Source organism: Eumetopias jubatus, unplaced genomic scaffold, assembly GCF_037043125.1.
Source record: "Eumetopias jubatus isolate StellerSeaLion01/CBP00866 unplaced genomic scaffold, mEumJub1_p1.0 scaffold_13, whole genome shotgun sequence".
In the NCBI taxonomy this organism is placed as follows: Eukaryota; Metazoa; Chordata; class Mammalia; order Carnivora; family Otariidae; genus Eumetopias; species Eumetopias jubatus.
In genome coordinates, this window is record NW_028274819.1 from 74,489,283 (window position 1) to 74,513,055 (window position 23,773).

At 43.6% G+C, this 23,773-nt stretch overlaps 1 protein-coding gene across 1 annotated transcript in view; it reads left to right on the forward strand.

Moving 5' to 3' along the window:
* MTNR1B (melatonin receptor 1B) overlaps positions 1-23,773 on the forward strand; it is a 29,871-nt gene that overhangs the window by 4,679 nt on the left and 1,419 nt on the right. Inside the window, exons 2-5 of the mRNA XM_028119636.1 lie at positions 5,992-6,826; positions 6,950-7,030; positions 20,606-20,754; positions 21,885-22,025. Of these exons, the coding sequence (XP_027975437.1) occupies positions 5,992-6,826; positions 6,950-7,030; positions 20,606-20,754; positions 21,885-22,025 (1,206 nt within the window). The remainder of the gene's footprint in view (positions 1-5,991; positions 6,827-6,949; positions 7,031-20,605; positions 20,755-21,884; positions 22,026-23,773) is intronic.

Consider the following 23,773-nt stretch of genomic DNA (forward strand, 5'->3'; position numbering starts at 1 on the left):
ACACACAGGTCCTCGTCCAGAGTCTGCCCTGTTCTCTGGGCAACCCAGTGATGCTCGGTCTGCACCATCTTTTGCCCGGAAGCAGCGACTACATTGCAGGCTTCCTGATGGGAATTTTCAGCCCAGCAGGTGTTTTGCATCCCCAGTCAGATTGGAGCAGAGCCCACCTTCTCCCTCGACTAGCTGATTGAGGGTGTAAATGATGAATGAATAGACTCTTTCCGGATAAAGGCTCTTGGAAGGCTTGGAGGAAATACCTAATAGACCCACAGTCCCTGTGCTCCAGGCGTTGTAGGGTAAGGTGGAACTCACGTCGTTTGGGTTTTCATGGAGACGCCATTTGGTGACGGGTGTCTTTTGACCCGCTCAGCTGGCCGGGTTTGTAGTGCTTGTTATCAGCTGAAGACCAAACTGGGCTAACTTAGACTCCCTCCCTGACGTGGCTTGAGCTCTCCAACTTCAGGTTTCTGCACTGAATACTTTCTTATCTCTTCACCAAGCAAAGATGAACACATTTTAAATCCCATAATTATGTCTTTAGCTGAACAATCAGAAAAGCTCATAATCCTCTTCAGTTCCTCCCCTGTAGCTCTCAGTAGCCCAGGGGTATGAAGACTTTCGTGTTTGACTGCCCTTTTTTCCTCCAGAAATTGGGGTCTGTATTTAGCATAATATATCACAAAACTCTGAAGATACCATTGCCACAATTAGGTCTTACGATTTAAAATACTTCTTATTGAAAGAGTAGAATTTAGGGAGTTGAGAAGTAGAGTCCCCAGTATTCAGGGAGTTTCCACCCTAGAGGCAACATCCTACCTTCTTCAGGGTCCGCCCTGCACTCTGACTTCTCCTATCTTATCTCCCAGGGATTGTAGTCCAATGTTCGGATTCTCTTTCTTGTTCTTTCGACACAACTAATAAAAGCAGCAGTAATAAATAATAGCTAATATTACTGTGTGCTTATTACGTGCCGGATAAAATCTCTCCCATTTAGAAGAAAGAGAAAAGAAAAAAGACTCTGTACACCACCCCACCCCCCACCAAAGGGATATCCCTTTGCAAGTACCACTCCATTTCTTTCCTTCTCTTGAAGCCAAAGCCGACTGGGAGAGCAACCTACAGTACAAAAGTTTATCCTCCAACACTGGGCAGAACCATGCCCTTGCTAATATCACTCCTGACCTTCTAACTGCCAGGTTTAATGGGCACGCTTTCCTGTTCTTTCTCGCTTTGGGGGATGACTAAGAAACTCTACACCCTTGCCCAAACTCTACACCCTTGCCCTTGACATTTCTTTTTCCTGATTTCCTCCTGTTTCTCTTCTTTCTCTGTTATGGCCATAGGCAATTCACATAATCTGTCAGTTTCTTGAAATGGAAATCACGGGATCAACCTTAAAGGATTCTTGTGAGAAACAATTCAGTCAATTTATGTAAAGGCACATTATATAAACTTTAAAGTGCTATACCAATTGTGGTTTTGTTGTTAGTGCTAAGTGTAATTGAAGTAATAAAATGCTACGGTAAGAGTCTCCAAATGATCTCTGGTGATGATTATGGAAAGATATTTTGTAATAGGCAGTTAGTTTAAAAAAAAATAGATAATTATGCTCTTAAATACGTTCTCTTCTTTTAAGTGGTTGAAATACTCCCATCCTGTTTTTGTTTACACGATTAGCTTGCTTTGCAGGCCTTTTTGTTTTTAATTAAAGCAGAGTTACATTTCAACTCGGCTCTTATATGATTCATCTGCACTCTCTAAGATTTTCACAAATAATGTGATTTTAGTGGAAAACAATCTCTGCCCTCAAGGAATTTGGGAATCAAATTAGGAGCTTACTTTAATATAAAAGTGCCTTGTTTTTAGTGTTTGTAAGGAAATCAAGTTCTTAACAAATAATCTGCCTACTGATTTCCAGTGCTTATTTCCAGAAAGTAACTGATAAAAATATTTCACTTTCATTTGGAGATTACTAGTATTTCTTATGCCCTTCCTTTCCCATACGAATCCCTTTTGAGAAAAACAGCATTCTAAGAAGGACGCAGGCCGGTGGCAAGGGTCTTTGTGATGTTGTCCTGCCCCTTGGTGAACTTTCCTGCCTGGCCAGCCCCATCACCAGGCCCTCTTAGCTCTTCCCCACTGTTCCCTTGTCCTGGCCTCTCTCCTGGCTCTCAGCACACTGAAGGGCTAGCTAGCTGCTGATTCTCTTGTCTTTTGACCCAACAGCCTTGTTGGCATCTCACCAGTGGGGGCCATGTCTTTGACCCATCCCTGTGCCCTGCCCAGACAAGGTAGGCACTCAGTATGTTTGAATAGGTAAAGGATGGAAGAAGACCCCAAGGCACAGGAAGTTTACCCCTGTTAGAAATGATAGCTTATCTGTTGAATTCCCGATTTTAACCTTCGCCACATCTTATTTTTATTTGTTTAATTGACTCCTCTGAGACCAGGAGCTTTGTAAGGGGAGGGGGGTATGCCTCTTGCTCACCATGTTTCCTTCGGCCTTGGCAAACAAAGGCAGATCTAGTCCCTAGTAGATACTCAGAAATATTTGTTGAAGAAATGACTCCTTAACTATTTCTACACTGGCTTTTAGCTCAGTGACCAAGGACAATTTAAATTCAACAGACTCTTTTTCTGGGCCTGCTGGGTGGGCACAGGGAGGAGGGGCAAGGGTGGCTTGAACTTCTGGAATTCTCCTATCTGATGAAGACTAGATCACTCAAGGCTTGTTGGCTCCCCCCCCCCAACCCAGGGTTACCAGATCCTTCTCAAGAAATAGATTTCCTGGAAAAAAAGGAAAGAGGAAGCAAGGAGGGAGTGGATTGTGGAAGGATGTGCTTTGTGTAGGAATGTTAAAAGGGAATTACGTATTAGTGAACAAAGGCCTTTTGTTGAAGGCTGTCTCCACTAATACACCCTGTCTGGTGGAGGCAGATGGAAATAAGTCATGCCAGGATGTATGACATGAATATTCATTAGACGCCTGTGCATAGCGGGATGAGCAGTGCTGTGCGCATCCTGATGGGTTTCTCACCTGTCTGGGGAAGAAATGGATAGAGAACTAGACCTCCCTTGACTACCATCCAGACAGGACCTGGCTTCTTACAGATGGGAGACAAAACAAGAATTTTATTTGCCTAATTTGGATTGGTGTCAAGAAATCTGGGAGACAGTACGATGTCTGGGCAGACGAACCTACAGCAGGAACTGGCTGATTTCAGCCTTCTAGAAACAACCTGAGAAATAGGGGAGGGTAATTGAATCACTCTCTACGTGGAGTTGAATGTGTTCTTCCCACTATTTACAAGCTGCTTGCCAGCCTCTGGGGCATTATCAGGAGATGAGCCACATTAACACACAGAGCTGGACTGGCTTTCGGGGGAAACAGCTGGCTGATCTAGCACCCGCTCCCAGCAGCCCTTGACTTTCTCCGCACGCGCTTGCCAGTGCCAACAGCTTGTTTGCTGCTCAACCAGGAGGCCAGAGGGCCCTGCAGGGACCAATATTCCTGTATCCGAAAGAAGTGATTTTCTTCCCAGAAACAACCAAGTGGAATGTGTGTAAAGAAAAGGAAGGAGGGCCCCCAAAGAACAGGAGGGAACCAATTAAGGAACAGTCATGGAGAAAGAAGTTTCAGGAACTTGCCCAACTTCAAAGTGGCAGAACTGAGATTACCCAGGTCATCCCACCTTCAAGCACCACTTCCCAATGTCAGAAAGACACTTACAATTCTGGGAAGAGGCAAGGGCTCCTGATCCAGCTGAGAACAAGAACTCTGAGAGAGGAAATGCCCCCCATCTTGAGACCAGGTGAGGTCTGCGTAGGAGAGTCAGAGACTGACATCCACCAGTGGAGGTAACAAACAAGACTGGGAATTCAATGGAAAAGCGGGAGACCCCCTCCGTACCTTGCATAGGTCCTCAGATGTGCGTTTCTTGCCTGGCTGTCCCCGACAGAAAGAATGTGAGGGGGCTTTACCCCACTCAGTAAATAGATCTCAAACATAGTTGAAGGGGAAGGAATTCAACATTTTAACCTGAAGCCAGACTCCTTCACACCCCATCTCTATATGAATGTCTTGAGAGACAGGAGAGCTCACCACCTTGTAAGCACTTTAATTGTCCAAACCAAGGCTGCCTGGGGGGTCTTCCACGTTCCCACCCCCACATGGAGTGCATCTTGTGGAATCTTCTTTGAGGTGTGGTGAATGAATGTGTGCGCGAACAGGGGAGGGCTGGAAGCAGCCCTTTCTCTGCCTTGTGGGTTTATAACTGTAATCGTGGAGTCTACCTCACCTGAAGGCCTGACTCGGGGGGACCCCCAGCAGGGTGGCTCTGAGCCTCCCTTTTTCTCTGCCCGCTTGAAGCCAGGCCGCAGCCTGGCCTCTCCAATTGCTGCGTCTTTTGGACCCTTTCCGTCTGCCTGATGCTGTGACCCCGAAGTGGTCACATCAGCCAATGCAGTATGCAGAGCACATGCCTGGTGGTGGTGGAGCCAACGTCCTTAGCTCCCCGAGAAGTCCCTCCTGCAAATCATTCCACCTGCCCTCTGGGTCCAGCCACTGTAGGGCTGGCAGCTCGTACTTTACCACGCGGCAAGAGGCCAGAAGACTTGAAAGACGATGGCTGGTGCCTACTGCATGCCTGGGGGCCTCTGCTGGCTAGAAAGGATAGCAGCTCTTGGGCATGTAGTAGGCGCTCAAAGCATACCCTTGGTGAATGGAACGAGCAGCATCAGGGATGGAGCTTCTCATGCTCTGAGCTCTATTTTGGCCACACTTTTGGATTCTTGGTGCCTTCTTCATGAGGCAGTGTTTTAGAATCCAAGTGCTTTAGAAATAGAAATACTGGATTTCTAAATTTGGCTTTAGTCCCAGCTCTTCCCTAGGATTCTGGCCCAGAACATGCCAGAAGCATATTAATCAATGGATGTTGCGGTTTCCATAGGCTGTCCCTCTGGCTCCTGAGGCACTTTCGGGCTAGAGAACACTCCATTCAGAGGAGGGAGGCAGTTCAGAAAGCTGGAGAAGGTGTAAGGCAACACAGGAGGCTGTGAGGCCCCACAGGACCAGACTCTCTGCCAACGTGGCAGCCTGGCTGTGAGTGTAGGCCCCAGATGAGGGAGGCCGGGGAATGCCAGAACACATGGTTCCTACTCCCAAACCTTTCTTCCATCCCACTTGCAAAATGCAATTCACATTTAGAAAACTGAAGTAAAGACACTTAGAAAGTAGCCTGTTGGGGTGCCTGGGTAGCTTGGATGGTTAAGCGTCTGCCTTCAGCTCAGGTCATGAGCCCAGGGTCCTGGGATAGAGTCCCACGTCGGGCTCCCTGCTTAGTGGGGAGCCTGCTTCTCCCTCTCCCTCTGCTGCTCTCCCTGATTGTGCTCTCTTGCTCTCTCTGTCAAATAAATAAATAAGATCTTTTAAAAAAGAAAAAAAAAGTAGCGTGTTGACCAGTGTGGGAGAAGGTGCAAAAAGAGACTGTCAGAGAGATTTGTAGGAAGGTGGGAGTATGGGCGGGGAGAGGTTCTAGTGAAGCCACTTTCCTGATTTTCAAATGCTTCTCCCTTAGAATCCTTGCCGGAGTGTGAGTGATGCAAAGCTCCTGAGCATCTGTGTTTATGGTGAAAATAGTTATCATTCGTGAGCACCCACGATGCCCCCAGGACTTTGTCCCATTATTTGATCCTCACAGCTGTAGTATAAAGTATGAGGCATTATTCCCATTCCACAAATGAGAAAAATGAGGCTTGGAGTGTTGGAGTGCCTGGGTAACTTGCCTGAGCCACACAGTGAGTAGCAGAAATGCAGTCTGAGCCTTGAACTCCGCGTCTCGAAAAGCCACTAGGTCTCCAACCCCAATGCTGACGGTAACGTGGTTCCTTTTACATGACTAGATAAAGGTAACTGGATAAAGGGTAGAATATTCTACAGGCTAGGAATTGGGGGGTCTCCTATTGACTCTTGCCCCCTCTTTCCTGCTCCAGGCAATTTGTTCTTGGTGAGTCTGGCATCGGCTGACCTGGCGGCGGCCTTGTACCCGTACCCACTAATCCTCGCGGCCATCTTCCATGACGGCTGGGCCCTGGCCGAGGCGCACTGCAAGGCCAGTGCCTTCGTGATGGGCCTGAGTGTCATTGGCTCCGTCTTCAACATCACTGCCATTGCCATTAACTGCTGCTGCTATGTCTGCCACAGCATGGTCTACCACCAGATCTGCCAGCCCTGGCACATGCCCTTCTACATCTGCCTTGTCTCGCTCCTCACTGTGGGGGCCTTGGTGCCCAACTTTTTCATGGGGTCCCTGGAGTATGACCCGCGTGTCTACTCCTGCACCTTCATCCAGGTGGCCAGCACCCGGTACACAATGGCAGTGGTGGTCATTCATTTCTTCCTCCCCATCACTGTCATGTCCTTCTGTTACCTGCGCATCTGGGCGCTGGTGCTTCAGGCCTGCAGGAGGGCCAGGTCAGACACCAAGCTGCGCCCGAAGCCCAGCGACATCTGGAGCTTTCTGACCACGTTCGTGGTGTTTGTGATCTTCGCTATCTGCTGGGCCCCACTGAATGGCATTAGCCTCACTGTGGCCATCGACCCAGAAGAAATACCTCCCCAGGTCCCGGAGGGGCTCTTTGTGGCTAGCTACTTCCTGGCTTATTTCAACAGCTGCCTTAATGCCTTAGTCTATGGGCTCCTGAACCAGAACTTCCACAGGGAATACAAAAAGATAGTCTCAGCCCTCTGGAACCCTCGGTACTGTGTTCAGAATGCTTCCAAGGGCAGCCAAGCTCCACCTGTGGGGAATGCCCAGCACCCTGTCCAGTTAGACACTCTCTAGCCTGGGTCACTGGCAGAGCACCAGATTCATGAAACGGTAGGAGGAGATCTGCTCCAAGGGTGAGATCGGGCAGCCCGTTGGACTACGCTGTCCTCTTGACGTGACAGCCCACAGTTTGTGGAACTTCATCGGGTGGACAAGAAGCTCGTCAGCACCATGGGTTCAGGCTGTTCAGGGGAGGCCTACAGGTGAGCACAGCCCCGGCCCTGGCAGACTCTCTCGGTGCGCTGGGGGGCTTGGTGCATACTCAGCCAAGGAAGCGACAGAATGAGGACAGGCTTGGGGCAGAAGAAGTCAATGACTTCCTATGAGCTGCTCTCTCCTCCTGCTTGGGCCTCCTTGCTGCTTTTTCTCTCTTCCCCAAAGGGCAGCCAGAATGGATAGCTTCTTGTTGGCAAGTGTGAGAGAATGAGCTCTGTGGTGCTGGGAGCTGAGTAGCTCTGCGGGGGCCACAGGAGGCTGGTGTGGTGCAGAGGGCACGTGTTCTCTACTCTCCCTACACCAGCATACACACGCACACACATGCACGTGTGCACGCCTCAGGTATCTGGAGCACGAAGTCGGCCTGGCTCCTCCACCATGTTCAAGCTGTGTGACTTGGGGCAGGCCCCTGACTTCTGTCTCCCTCGGTTGACTCACCTTACAATGGAGATCATGCCAGTGCTGCCTCCCAGGGCTGTTGTGAGGATTCACTGGGATGATAAACTGCAGAGCCTCTGAGGACAGTGCCGGACCCATGGCCAGCCCTCAGTAATCACTAACTGTGTTATTATTCCTACTACACAGAATGAAAGATAATCTTGAAGGAGAGAAGGGGTGACGCACAAAGACAGGAAGTGGAGGGAAGCGAGTGGGAAGGTGTGTATGGAGGTGGGGGAAGGGCACGTATACCTACACGCTTTGTATGTGCATTCACCTCAGGTCTTTATTCAACCCCAAGAGATTTAGCTTCCTTCTTCAGCTCCACAAACATGACTGACTAGTCTGTAACCAGGTCCAGCAGGAGAAACAAAAGGCGTGTTGCCTGCCCTCTTGGAGGTCATAGTCTGTTAATGAATAGTATCGGCTGATGCTCATTGGGTGTTTGCTTTGTACCACGCACTGTGGTAAATGCTTGATAAGCATTATCTCATGTAATCCTTACAAAACTCTTTGAAAAGGGATCTTTATCTATATTTGTAGTAAGAAACTAAAACTCAAAGAAGTGAAATGACTTCCTGAGTTCACGGAGCCCAAGTCTGTCCAACGGCAGCACCCCATTTCTGCCTCACAACCCACACCCTGGAATGTGTGGCAGGAACAAAATGGGGTAGAGTGAGTACCCCAAGTACACAGGGTGCCTGGGGGGTTCCAAAAAGAGAGAAAAGTTACCCCAGCCAGCCGGCCCAGAATACTGACCTCTTAGCGTTATTCTGGATGCTCTCCCTCCCCTTGTCATTTGAGGAGTTAGGTTGGGTGCTGTGCCTAGTCACCTGGTCACGTGGGAGCTTGTTAAACATGCAAGTGCTCTTGGGCTCCACCGAGAACATTTTGAGTGTGGAGATCCGGGGAAGGGCCTGGGAGTCTGATTCTGACCCTGGAGGTCCTTTACCAAACTGTTAGGAATGCAGGGGTTCCAGCCCTGGTTGCCTGCTTATTGGGATCTCGTTGCTGGGTGTGGAGAGTCCCATCCAGGGAGGACTCCCAGTTCAGACCTCAATCTGAGAGGGAAAGACAAGAGACATAAGGCTCCTCCCTGAGCTTCAGCCACTTTTCTTGGCTCTGCGCAGAGCCTGAGCTCGTCAGGTCAGGCATATGTTTGCTTTCTGTTCTCTCTGCCTCCTCTCCCCAGACACCAACAATAGGGATTTGCCTTTCATTCTTGACTCAGAAGCAACGGGGTGTCCCCCACTGCTCCCCTTATTTCTATCTGTTAACTCTGAACTGAGTGCATGGTAAAGGCTCGGTAAATATGGATTGAAGAAACAAAAGCTCCCTTCAGTGTGCTGGACCCACAGATGTTACCTGATTTGCCAATTCTGACAATTCGCTAACTGGGACATTTTCTTGTTTCCATAGGTTTTGGTGATGATCCAGGAAGCAACAGAATGAAAGGTCATAGGGAGAACTCTTGACATTAGGCCATGTATATACTCATATGGAGTGGCCTCAAGCTACAGGCCTTGATTTTAAATAAAGACACTTTTGTTGCAATATTGCAGGAACTCTATCCATCCTCTACCTCCCCCCTCTATATCTATTAAAGAACTTGAATTTGTAATGAAAAATCTTCCCACAAAGACAACTTCCCACAACGATAACCACATAATTTAACTTATGAATTTTATCAAACATTTAAGAAAGAAATAATACTGACTTTACACACACTCAGAAAATAGAGGAAGAAAAAACAATTCTCAACATATTTCGTGGAATCAGCATAACCCCTCCTTAGAGCATTGCAATGTCATTTAAATGAAAGAAAAATTACACATAAAAAAAAGAACAATTATGTTCCTCACAAACAAAGATGCAAAAATTTGTAATGATATGTGAGAAAATTGATGCCAAAAATATACAAAAAGGATTCTGCATCATGACCAAGGTGGGGGAGGGGGTTCCCTGGGAATATAAGGTTAATTTGACATTTGAAAATTTGATCAGTGTTATTGATTGATTGATTGATTGATTGATTTAGAGAGCATGAGCTGGGGTGGGGGGTGCACAGAGAGAAGGAGAGAATCCCAAGCAGACTCTGTGCTAAGCATGGGGTTTGATCTCACAACCCTGAGATCATGACCGGAGCCGAAATCAGGAGTCAGATGCTTAACCAACTGAACCACCCAGGTGCCCCTGTAATTTAAAATTTTAACAGAATAAGAGAGAAAAATTACTTCAATATTTGCAAAAAGAAATCATTTTACACCATTCAACCTTCATTCATGATAAAAAAAATGTGGGGGGAAACTAGAAATAGAAGGAAATTTCCTCAATCTGGTAAAGAGTATCTTTGAAAAACCTCCAAATGATAGCATGTTTAATGGTGAAATCATGGATTTTTTTTTTCCTTGAGATGAAAAAAAAGATGTTTGCTCTCACCGTTTCTTTCAATATTTTACTGGAAGTCCTAGCATTATAATAAGAAAAAGAAACAGAAGGATGCCTAGAGCAGGTTGCCAGTGAAGTGCATGAGATCTCACGGGGCGCCTGGGGGGCTCGGTCGTTAAGCGGCGGCCTTCGGCTCGGGTGGTGATCCCAGGGTCCTGGGATCGAGCCCCGCACCGGGCTCCCTGCTCCGCGGGAAGCCTGCTTCTCCCTCTCCCACTCCCCCTGCTTGTGTTCCCTCTCTCGCTGTGTCTCTCTCTGTCAAATAAATAAATAAAACCTTTAAAAAAAAAAGTGCATGAGATCTCAGCTCAGTTGCCTGGGCTTGGGCGGGGGTTGAAGGTCTTCCACTGGACTCTTTATGAGAAGACCCATTATGAAAGAGAGTCCGTTTTCTGAAGTCTAGCTTCCTAAAGGGCTGAAGAGGGTGTTGGATTTTTATTTGTAAGTTATCTCTACACTCAACATGGGGCTTGGACTCACAAACTGGAGGTCAAGAGTTGCATGCTAGCCAAGCACTCCAAGAATACTTACATGTCCTAAAAAAATTTTTTTTTGAGTACAGTTGACACACAATGTTACATTAGTTTCAGATGTGCAATATAATGATTCAACTCATCTCTACACCTTATGCTGGGTTCACCACAAGTGTAGTTACCATCTGTCATCATACACCACTATTGCAGTATCAATGCTTGTATTTCTTGATCCTAAGTTTTGCCAGAAAGTGAAGCAATTGAAATTGTAAGTGATGAGAGAATGTGTTATAACCTATGATCTCTTAGGCTAATAGAATAAACAAATCATCTCTTAAAAGTAAAATAAGATAATATAGTTTCAGAGAGGTAATTAATGCTACTTACTTGAAAAATGTATATGTCTTTCACTCTATTGTAATCAATGCTCTTGCTGTCTCTTTTATAAAAATAAGTCTCCAATAAAATAATTGTTGAAAAAAAAAGAAAAAGAAACAAAGGACACATACTGTAAAAAAAAAAAGTAAAACTCTCTTTATTCTCAGATTATATGATTCTGTATGTAGAAAACCTTATAAAATCTTAAAAAACAACAACAACAAAGCTACCAGAATTAGTAAGTGAATTTAGTAAGGTCACAGGATGCAGGGTAAATTTTAAAAATCTATAGTTTTTCTGTAACACTAGTAATAATAAATTTAAAATAAAATTTAAAAACAATGCCAATACCACAAAAATAACCAAAAATAGGATTAATCAACCAAAAGATGTACAAAGCCTGTCTACTGAACATTACAAAAGACGGCAGAGAGAAATTAAAGAAGACCAAAATCAATGAAGAGAAATACCATGTCATGGTTTAGAAGAATATTATTAAAATACCTATTTTCCTAAATTCATCTACGGAGTCAATGGAATGTCAATCAAAATTCTAGAAAGATTTTTTTGAAGATACTGGCTATCTGTTTATAAAACATATATAAATGCAGATGATATGGAATAACCAAAATAATCTTGAAAACGAACTAAGTTGGAGAACTAACAAGATCTATTTCAAGATGTATTATAAAGCTACATTAATAGAGGCAGTGTGGTTTTGGCATAAGGATAAGCAAATAAATCAATAGAACAGACTAGAATCGAGAAATAAACCCATACATATACGGTCAATTGATTTTTAACCAAACCACCACCAAGTCAGTTCAATAGGAAAGTAGACTAGTTTGGGGCATCTGGGTGGCTCACTTGGTTAAGTGTCCAGCTTTTTGGTTTGGCTTGTGTCATGATCTCAGGGCTGTGAGACTGAGCCCCGTGTCAGGCTCCACACTCAGCAGGAGGTCTGCTTGAGATTCTCTCCCTCTCCCTCTGCCCCTCCCCTGCTCTCTCTTTCTCTCTCTCTAAAGTAAGTAAATAAATAAGTCCTTAAAAAATAATTTAGGAAAGTAGACTAGTTTTAACAAATGGTGCTGGAAAAACTGGATATCAAAAGGAGGGGAAAACCCTCTTCAATCCCTCCCTTACTCCACACTCAAAAATAAATCAAAATAGATTATAGCCTTAAATATAAAAGACATAATGATAAATATTCTAGAAGACTGCACAAGAGAATGTCTTCATGCTCTTGTAGTAAGTTAAGATTTCTTAGCTGAATAAAAACTAACCATAGTCTTCATCATGGTACATCAGACCTTATCGAAATTAAAATTTTCTGTTCATCAAAAGATACTGTTAAAAAAATAGATTGGGGGGGCGCCTGGGTGGCTTAGTCATTAAGCATCTGCCTTTGGCTCAGGTCATGATCCCAGGGTCCTGGGATCAAGCCCCGCATCAGGCTCCCTGCTCCGCGGGAAGCCTGCTTCTCCCTCTCCCACTCCCCCTGCTTGTGTTCCCTCTCTCGCTGTGTCTCTCTCTCTGTCAAATAAATAAATAAAATCTTAAAAAAAATAGATTGGGAATTATATCCACAATACATATATCTAACAGAGGAGTTGTATCCAGAATACATAAAGAACACATACAATTCAACAAGAAAAAATGAACAACTCAATAAAAAACGACAAAAGAAAATAATGAATCTTGACTTAAACTTCATTACTTACATAAAAATTAAGTCAATTGATCACAGATTTAAATATATAATGTAAAACTATTTTTAGGAAAAAATAGGAACTATTTGAGATGTAGGGCTAAGTAAAGAGTTCTTAGACTTGACAATAAGAGCACAATCCATAAAAGAAAAAATGGGTTAATTGGACCTCATCGAAGTGAAAAAGTTTTGCTCTGTAACAGACCCTGCTAAGAGGACAAAAAGACAAGCTATGGACTGGGAGAAAATATCTGTAAATCACACATCTGACAAAGAACTACTATCTAGAACATATATGAAGAATTTTCCAAACTCAACAACAAAAGCCTAAACATTTCCATTAAAACGTAGGGGAAAAAAAATACCCAGAAATTTCACTGAGGAGGATATACAGATGGAAAATAAGCACATGAAAAAATGTTCAACATCATTAACCATTAGAGAAATTAAACTAAAGCCACAATTATATATCACCACATACCTATCAGAATAGTTAAAATAAAAAATGGTTAACACCTAATGTCGGTGAATGTGCAGAGAAACTGCATTGCTAGTGGGAATGTAAAATGATACCACCACTCTGGAAACAGTTTATAGTTCCTTATAAGCTAGCCATACAATGACCATATGACCTGGCAAAAAACCTGTACACGAATGATCATCCATTCAGCTTTGTTCAGAATAGTGAAAAACCATAAACAACCCAGATATCTTTCAGTTAGTAAATGGTTAATCAAACTGTGGTACATCCACGTCATGGATGCCACTTAACAAAAGAAAAAAAAAAAGGAACAAACTATAGATACAAGCAAAAATTTTTTTTAAAAAGATTTTATTTATTTATTTGTCAGAGATAGAGTGTGCACGCAAGCACAAATGGGGGAGCAGCAGGCAGAGGGAGAAGCAGGCTCCCCGCTGAGTGGGAGCCCGATGCGGGACTCAATCCCAGGACTCCGAGATCATGACCTGAGCCCAAGGCAGAGGCTTAACTGACTGAGCCACCCAGGCATCCCTAGAAGCAACAATCTGGATGAATCTCTAGGGAATTATGCTGAGTGAAAAAAAAAAAAAAATCCCCAAAGGTTATATTCTGTATGATTCCATTTCTGCGATATTTTTTAAATGACAAATTTTATAAATGGAGACTAATTCATGGTTGCAGAGTTTAGGGATGGCTGGATATGGTTATGAGGGATCCTCATGATGATGGAACTATTCTGGGTCTTGACCGTGACACTGGATACAGGAACCCATGTGTGTTATAAAATCATGTATAGCTAATACATACACACAAATGAATATGATGGGAGGACTGTAGCCATGTTGGTAGCTGGCTGTGATATTGTACTATATTTTTACAAGATGTTACCGTGGGGTGCACTAGGTAAAAGTTACATGTGGCGTCTGTATTCTTTCTTACTACTGCATGTGAATCCACAATTATCTCAAAATAAAAAGTTTACCTAAGAAACGAGCAAAAGATTTGGCCACTTTGCAAAAGAAGATACATGAATGGCTTATAAAAACAAGAAAAAATGTTCAGTATCATTAATCATCATGGAACTGTCAATTTAAACCATAATCACATCAAATTTTATACTTTTAAGAGTGGCTAAAATCAAAAAGCCTAAAAGTATCTAATGTCGACAAGGAAGTAGAGTTCCTGAAACTCTCATACACTGCAAGATGGAGAGTAAAATTAAATTTTGCAGAGCAATTCGACAATTTCTTGTAATCGTACATTAATACACATAGCTTTTATTTTTTATCATAATTGGTCTTATGACTCAGCTATTCTCCTCCTTGGTATTCATGCAAATAAATGAAAACATATGTCTGTACAAAGACTTGCACACAAATGTTTATAGCAGCTTTATTTACAATTACCAAAAACTTAACAACTCAAATGCTCATTAATGGAAGAATGAATGAGCAAGTGACAGGTTTTGTATTTTTCTAAATGGTCCCCTAAGAAGGTACGTGTTTATTCTAATAAGATCCCATGGTTCCAAACAATTTGGGAGTTGCTTTCGGAAAACTATAGCACTTTTTTTTTTTTTTTTTTTTTTTGGTGTGCATTTTCTAAGGTATACATTTCTGTCTTTTGGTGATAGATTTAAATTTTGGAAGTGTGAAAAATCATTCAAAGAGAAACTGGGTGTATCTGTTTGTTAAAAGAAGAGGTGTAATTTTCAATCCTTGCTGCACATTAACATCACCTGAGAAGTTAGAAACTAAGTTGTGAATGCCCAGCCATGCTTACTTAATTGCTTTGCGGTGAGATAGTCATTGGCTTTGTTTTGTTTTGTTTTTTAAATACTTAATCTTTTTTTTTAAAGATTTTATTTATTTATTTGAGAAAGAGATAACACGAATGGAGGTAGGGGAGAGGCAGAGGGAGAAGCACACTCCCTGCTGAGTGGGGAGCCAGATGCAGGGCTCGATCCCAGGACCCCAAGACCATGACCTGAGCCGAAGGCAAACGCTTAGCTGACTGAGCCACCAGGCGCCCCTGGTTTGGGTTTTAAAGCTCCCCAGTAGATCTGAACTGCAGACAGAGTTAAAAACTAAGGCTGGAATTGAGGTTGATTTTCTTGTGCAATTTATAGACTGACTTCTAAGGTAGATCCCAAGAAAGGGATTTCCACACATCCCTGGGACCACAGGGTTGAAGGAACCAGTGTCCGGTGTCTCAAGAGGACTATTGTGAAGAATAATGTACATTTGAATGTCTGCATTTTAGAGCATTTCCTGACAAATGTTTGCCTATTTATTTATAGACACAGCAGAGGGCCAATGTAAATGTAAAGGATCTACTTGACTGGCCTAATTTCCTTAGCAAATAAGTTCAAGTGGTTAAATATAAAAGTTTCAAAAATGCATTTCTGTTTTTCTAAGGTAGGCTAAGTAATAACAATTCTTTGTTTTTCTGGTTTGGGGCAATGAAAAAGACTATAACTAATAATACAGTTCTCTATTTCTTCTCTTTGGGAAATCTCATGGTGACAAGTTGTAATCTGAAATCTGAAAAATGTTCTGAAATGTACCCATAGAGCACCAGTGTAATTTCTTTTATAGTAGTAAGGTATAAGCTTGGAGATCGACAAGCCATTTGAAATGCTCTTGGATGAGGCCGAACTGTGAGTGATGTCTGACCCCAACCTGAAATGAGGTCAACAGAGAGCCTGGCTAAATGAAGGAGTCTGCCCTTGACCTACTTTGGGTGGCCAGTGTGCACAGCCAAACAACAGGCCAGGCCAGAGGGAGGGATGGTGGCATTGATTTGCCACATAACAAGTCAGCTGCACTCAGCGATTCTTTCTGCCTTACCTGGGCTTGGAGAAGGACATGCAGATGGGGGTCACATGTGGTCCCTTCCCTCTGAGCAGCTCACCATCCTGGGGGAGGGACTTCAAAGCCAGGAGAAAACTCTTCTTTTCTAGGCTTTCCTGCTAGACCCGGGATAATTTTGCTCTCTACCACAGAAGGTCAGTGATGGTGAAGGAGAGGAGGGGAGGACCACAGAGATAGTTACAAAGTCAATTACCAGTGCTTGAGTACCCACACCCTCGCAGGACAGATCCCATGGGAGGGCTTTAAGCCACTCATCACCTTTATTATTTCCACGGGGTAGGTGTTATAAATGGCCATTTTATGGATGAAGAAACAGAAGCTCAAGTAACTTGCTTCAGTGTCTACATGGATCCCTCCCTAACTGAGTTCACAGTGGAGAATCTGGGATTCTCTCCAAGCCTCAGTTTCCCCATCTATGAAACAGAACAACTGTATCTGCCCGATACCGCAGGAGCTGGTGTTAAGACCACACTAATTAGACATGCATCCGTTATGAGGTAGCAGGTGACTCCTGAGAAGAAAGTCTGTGTCATGGGAAGCCCCATTGTGTAAACGTCTCATAATATACCTATTTGTTTGACACGCACATAGTGATACTAGTATCCATTTAGATCGTCTCCAAGCGAGCATTTTTTTCCTCAAAATATTTTTGACTTTGCTTTATTATCCAATCAGAGCATCTCTAAGGGAACCCTTTCTTCCCCAGAACCCCTAATCAGGGAGTAATTTCTCTTCAATAGCACAATACCACATTTTTCTAATTGCATATGGAAGTTTAAAAAACAGAACCTTCTTAATGTTTGCCTAAACTGCAATTTCCAAATCAAGTCCTGTATCTCCCTCACCCCACAGAAGGAGCCTGCACACTGCTGTTGATGAATGCATTCTAAGGAAGGCTTTACTTCAGCAGGGAAATCCATCTTGATCTGGGCCATGAAAACTCCCGTGTTTCTTTGGCTATTTGTCTTGCTTAGTATGGATTAGCAAATCACATCATTTTCTTCTTCATCCTACAAAGAGAAATTATAGCCCCCTCCTATCCTGGGCTGGTGTGACCCACTAGGAATGGAGGAAGCCACTCAACATACACAGCCAACATCACTCCTAGGAAAAAAGCCCCACCTGGGCCAGGAGAAGAAAGCAAGCCGGATGTACTTGCTGGCTGCAGAGGTGCCCCTCTGGGCAAGGCTTTCTGGGAGCAGCGTTGAGTCTTACCACCTTGCAAAACATGTGCTCTTTCTCCTTAGCTGCAATGGCGGGTTTAGGTAGAATGACCCAATGCTTTTGGAAATGAAAGAAGGAACCGTTCATGATTGCGCAAAGATTATGTCCAAATCAGGCTCTCCAAAGTAAAGTGGGCCTGTGCTTTCCCTAGGGTTAGGGAAAATCCACTGATGCAAGGGAAAGCAGCAAGAAAACTTTGAGATGCAAGATCTGTCAGAACCAGAAACAGTACACTTAGCTTCTGTGCAAATGAAGTTAAATGCTTGCAAGAAAAATGGAAGAATTCAACCCATTAATGGCTTAAACGGAAATACGTCTCTAAATGCCTCACCAGCGCCACGCGCACAAGGCTTGCTGCGAACATTCAATGTCGTCATGTTTGTTGAGCGCTTTGCTGAGCCTGACTTTGCTGAACACCAGATAAGGTGTTCATCACTGGGGCCAAAGGTGGTGGTGGCGGTGGCGGAAGAGAGAGGAACCGTCTCAGTAGTGTGTTGGTAGTGGTTAGCGGTCTGATAGCGATATTGCTGAGCTGGGGGAGAAGAGCTGTGAATGGAGGGCCTCTCCAAGGCGCCATAGCCGGTCAACACGAGCAAGCTGGTCCCCCGAGGAAGGCACAGGAAGAAGAGGTTGGGGGCAAGTTGCTATGGAGTGAGGTGGAGGTGCCACGGGACCCTCTACAGTTTGGGGTTGCCAATGTAGCTTCCCAAAGGCAGCAGGGCACTCGCTGGCAGGCTAGACAACTTAGCCTCATTGTCTAAATTCTCATACTCCCGGGCTCCCTATCTGTGACATGCAGAGGGTAATAGCCACCTATACTGGTCCCAGAGGGCACTGAATGACTGCACCTGGTCAAGTGGCTGGCAAAAAGTCCTTGCTCAGCAAAGTAGTTGTCTCACCCCTAGAATTTCATATATACTGAGGGAGAAACTGAGGTAGACAAGATCAAAAGCAAATTCATGCGCTTCACAACCTTTCTTGAAACCAGGTTGTTGTTGTTTTAAATACGTTGAGACCACATGGCTTAGAAAGCCACTTTTAAAGAAAACAAAATCTGGGGCGTCTGGGTGGCTCAGTCAGTTAAGCATCTGCCTTCGGCTCAGGGCATGATCTTGGGGTCCTGGGATCCAGTCCCATGTTGGGCTCCCTGCTGAGCAGGGAGTCTGCTTCTCCCTCTCCCTCTGGCCCTCCCCTGCTCCCATCCCCCTGCTGTGTGTGCACGCTCTCTCTCTCAAATAAATAAAAAAAAGAAAGAAAGAAAGAAAACAAAATCTAAAGTCCACTAAACCCTAAGCGTCTTGCTCTGATTTCTATTTTAGACTCTTTCACAGACTTTGATAGAGTGTGCCTTTGTAAATTACGCCCTTCCTCTTAACTTGGAGGCCAGGCCCTGTCTACAGTGTCCTCCAGCTCTGAGGCTTCACCGAGTCTGAAGGCCAGGCGTCAGACCTCAGGGTGAGATCTGAAGGCATGACAGGTGCCTATGGACACATAGGGCAGTGCAGGAGCTGGGGAGGGTCAGGACCTAGCAGAGGTTACTTACTGGAGTTCAATAGCTGTGTTAAGCTGGTGGGCAGGGGGTGATATGGCCCAAGTTATATGTTGACACAATTAATCTGGGTGTTCTAGTAGGACATGTGGAAGAGAAAGCCCGGAGAGCAAGGGACCATTTGAAAGACTTCAGTTCCAGGAAAAGCACAGAGAAAACTCTACTTGGGGTAGTAGCAGTGTAAATCGAGAGCAAGTGGTCAAAGCTAGCAACATGGCAGGGATCAAATCTACAGATTTCAGATAGGTTATAACTAGTTCATTCTGCCACCCGGAAGTTATGTTATCATGCCTTGGAACAACCCACCCTCAGGCTTCAGGTCCCATTACCTTCCACCCCGTCCCAAAGCGCCAACAAAGGAACTGACATCCCTGCCTCCTCTTGGCTCACCTGTGAAGCACAGAGCTGAGTCCACCTGTAACAACACAAATCCTTAGACACTGATCAACTGATTGGTTTAAGACAAAGAGTGTGTTTATCCAGATGAACAGCTCTGCTATGGAAGGAGAGATTTTGCTCATCTGGGCAAACGGCTTCTTACTAGCCAAGTTTACTTCTCAAGAATTGTTCATTCTGAACCACTGTGTCACAAAACGTATTACCCAAAATTAGTTATCCATCATAAAAGACTACCTTAAATTACTTAAAACCAGACCCCCACACCTTGCAAATACCCTCCCTGATCCCTCATCTGAGATAGTACCAAGACTCAGTAGGAATTCTCCCTTCCTGCAGCCAGCCTGATAACCAACTTGGGCCAAGAGGCTTTTTGGGGACCTTCTGCAGAGCTGACAAGCATCAAGCCAAACCCACCAACTGAGGTCCACAGTCACATACAAGTCCTCCTGTTTTGCCGGCACTGCCTGCTTGAGCCCTGCTGTTCTCGGAGACCATGGTCATGCATGGTCATATCTGTTGCCCTCGAGCTGAGACCGCTCCCTTCTCTGACCACCTGCCCCCCCACCCCCACATGCTCTTGGTGTTACTTACTTTCTTTTGCCTCAGACTAGAGCTGTATTACATATTTGTTTTATTGCTGCTTGTAGTACCCTCTATATTTCAGGTAAAGATGCCAATACTGTGCCTTGCACGTGACTGGGACACACCAAGCTCATTCTAAAAGTGTTTTTACAGATTTCCAAAGCATTTAAGGAGAACAAGTCAAAAGAAATGCAAAATATGAACTTTTTTCCCTTAAGGCAAAATTCTAAAAGCAAGATCTCAGGTATAATTTAGGGTTGTGTTTGGCTTTGCAAAATAAGCTCCTTCTAGTTTTTTTCAGAGTGCTTGATGGTTATTTTTTGGTCCCTTTTGTATAGCCCACACACATCTGTGCATATGAGTATACACACACACGCACGCACACACACACACACACACACACATCAAAGCATGTGAGCTTAGGTGTACTGGAACTGTCCTTCCTTGTTGGTACAGCTGTCTTCTTTCTCTCTTTTGTCTTCTGTATCTTCGGTTTGGTGTTTTGAGACATTTATCTACTTCTTTCCCTTATCCTAGAATCTACTAAAAACGTGCCCCAGGAGCTGTGCTGGGTGCTCTGTGCACATGGTGGAGATCCTGTCTGGGTGAAGCGCAGGTTTGGACATGCTGCTGGGGGAGCGCGGAGGACAGAACATCACCAGTATCCAGGCGGATTCCTTATTTTGCACAGACACTCTGTTTCTAAATAGGGTTTAGGCATAAACAGACAAAGATTGATGGATTGTTTCATGATGGAAGCGAGATAGCATCAGGGGATGATGGACCTTGAAAGAAAAACCATCAAAAGTGAGTACAATGAGTCAGACACCATGGTACAGACTCAGCAAGAATGCCTGAGAGCCGGGGACATGGAGGACAAGAGCCAACACCAGATCTTGGCCTCATGGCGGCAGCAGGCTATGCTCGTCTCAAGACTTGAACAAGATAAATAAGCACAAACAAACATGCCCAGAGCTCTCTTACCTGGTATTTCACTCTATTGTCACAGTTCCCCTCCTCCTCCTCCACACTATCACTATAACAACAACATCCTAGGACAAGGGACAGAGCCATCTTCGGGAAAGACAGAAGAACCAGATGGACCCAATGACTCCCCAGTTCATTTTAGCCTGGAATTCCCAGTCTCAGTCTATTTCTGTGAGCTTCTGTATCTTGAGATAGATGACACCTGCCCGTGGACCACTGAGAACTTTCCAGCAGGATCTGGGCTTTCTTCTATGTCTTACAACCAGATCAGGGGTGTTTCTTTGATCCTCTCCAAATATTAATTGATCAACTCGATACTAAATGAATATACAAGATAAATTTGGATAAAGACAAAGATGAAAATTTCTAAGAGAATAGGAAATGCACATGTTCTTTTTCAGCCCATAAGGAAATGCAGAGGGACAGTGGGTTGTGTCCTGGGAGAAATAGGGACGAACTCTTTCTAAGCATCTTGGCTTCCAGACCTCTGCTGTGTAAGTGGGAAACACTCCCTACCCCCTATCTGATTGATTGGAGTTCCTTACTTGAAGAATACTGTTTACCTCACCAGTTACCCCATACCACAGTTAGAGCCATCGCTTGGAACTGGTTAGACCTAAAATCATGTTTTAGTCCTCAAAAGGATAGATGGCCTCTCTCAAAATTTTAGTCAGGGAGAAGATTAAGTTGGATGGACTTTAAAATGTAGCCCAAGATTAAGTCTCCCTTATTTTAATAACTCAGAAAAATCTTTCTTGGAATTTATTTGTAAGCCACTTTTATTGCCCAACTTTCTGTTTAATGTACATACTCTGTTGGCTGGTTTCTCCCATCATCAATAAAAATGTCTTAATAGGCTATCAGAGTATGTATGGATTATTTTGCCTTTTTAATTAATGAATCATTATTAAGGTGGCTTGAAGGGAAAACAACGTGGCTATTTAACCCATTACATGATGTGTAAACAACTCTCTATCTACAGATACATGTATAGATATACCGTATACATAGATACATCACTTCATACATAGATCTATCACTGCATCATCTATCTATCTAACTATCTATCCATCTATCTATCTATCATCTCACAATTGCCCGGATGTTGCGAAGATCTCTCGAATGTCTCCATGGTTCTAATCTCACTCTCGTTTAATCTATTGTCCATACTTCAACCAAAGTGATTTTTTCAAAATGTAAAAATGGTACTTTCATCATCCTGTGAAAATAATTCTTGTGTCTCTTTACATTGTTGAGGTTCAAAAGCCCTTCATGATTTTTGTCTTTGCTTTTCTCTCCAGCAGCATCATCCGCTGCTCCAGCCCACTCTTCCTCTCTCCTCCAGCCCCTGGGAGCCCTCGCCATTACCTCAGGGCTCCAGTGGCCTGTCCCTGTGTCCACGCTGGCTCTGCTGGATCACCTGGCCTGCCTTCGGCCACCAGGTGAGCTCATGTTCACCCTTTAGGACCCAGCTATGTCCCCTTTCCCCTCCCCTGGGCTCATCCACTCTCACTTCGGGTCACCACTCTATCTTGTATTTACCTTCATCATACCTTTTAAACCAACACTTATTTATATTTCTGTGTCCCCTAATGAGGCTGTAAATTGTTTGGGGGCAGGGTCTATGTCTAGTTTTGTCTCTCCTGTGCTTAATACAGTATACATGGTATATAGTAAATGTGCAATATATGTAAACTGAATGAATAAATGAATGGAACTCTTGAGGATCTTTTTTTTATGTTATGTTAATCACCATACATTACATCATTAGTTCTTGATGTAGTGTTCCATGACTCATTGTTTGCATATAACACCCAGTGCTCCATGCAGAACGTGCCCTCTTTAACACCCATCACCAGGCTAACCCATCCTCCCACCCCCCTCCCCTCTAGAACCCTCAGTTTGTTTTTCAGAGTCCATCTCATGGTTCATCTACCCCTCCAATTTACCCCCTTCATTCTTCCCCTCCTGCTATCTTCTTCGTCTTTTTTTTTTTTTAACATATAATGTACTATTTGTTTCAGAGGTACAGATCTGTGATTCAACAGTCTTGCACAATTCACAGCGCTCACCATAGCACATACCCTCCCCAATGTCTATCACCCAGCCACCCCATCCCTCCCACCCCCCACCACTCCAGCAACACTCAGTTTGTTTCCTGAGATTAAGAATTCCTCATATCAGTGAGGTCATATGATACATGTCTTGAGGATCTTTTGATAGACTCTAGGGCATCTGGACAATAAATCTTTTAAATCGTCCTCAAATTTTAGATTCACAAAACTTATTTTCTTGATGCTCTACTGAAGTTAATATAGATCCCAAAGGACTAGTGTTAAGGAAAACCACTTTCAAACCCTCTTTTAAAAATTTTTGCAGAGTACTAAACTTGTATTCATTAGTATGATATAAATATAAATGAAGGGCAACCTTAATATCTCTTAATACAGCATGAACCATTTAATCTTGGGTTCACATAAAGCACACTGTAGTAATATGTAAGTAGATTCATGGACCAGAAACAAGTCCAAAGACAGAGTCATATATATTTAGAATTTAGAATACAAAATCTGTTATTACAAATCAGTACGGAAACAGTGTATTTAGTAAATTGTACTTGGATAGCGATCTCTTCATTCTGGAAGAAGTAAAGTAAGATCCCTTACTCACACTATATACAAATATGAATTATAGCACAAAACATACAACACAACTATGAGGTCTAGAGGAAATAAAGAACATTTTTATAATTTGGGGCAGGAACAGCTTTTCTAAAGAATGGTATGAAATCCAGGAGCCTCAAATGAAGATTAACAGATTTAACTACGTAAAGATTTAAAGCCACTACTTGGCAAAATATATTCTGAATAAAGTTTTAAAAAGCGAACAACAGATTAGCAGAAAATCTTTGTAATATCTTAAAAAGTAATAATATCCAAATTATGGTTTATAAAAAAACTTACAATATAAAAATGTAAAAATAAAGGTCAAATAGACATAATGCACAGAAGAAGAAATAGAAATGACTGTTAAACATTTGAAAAAATATTCACCCCAAAATTTAAAAAAATGCCAATGTGATATCATTTTTCACCCACTAGATTGGTGAACTGATAAAAGATTGAAAGTATTCAATATTGGGGAGGGTATGAACATTGCCATTCACTATTGTAGAAATGCAAGGTTTTTT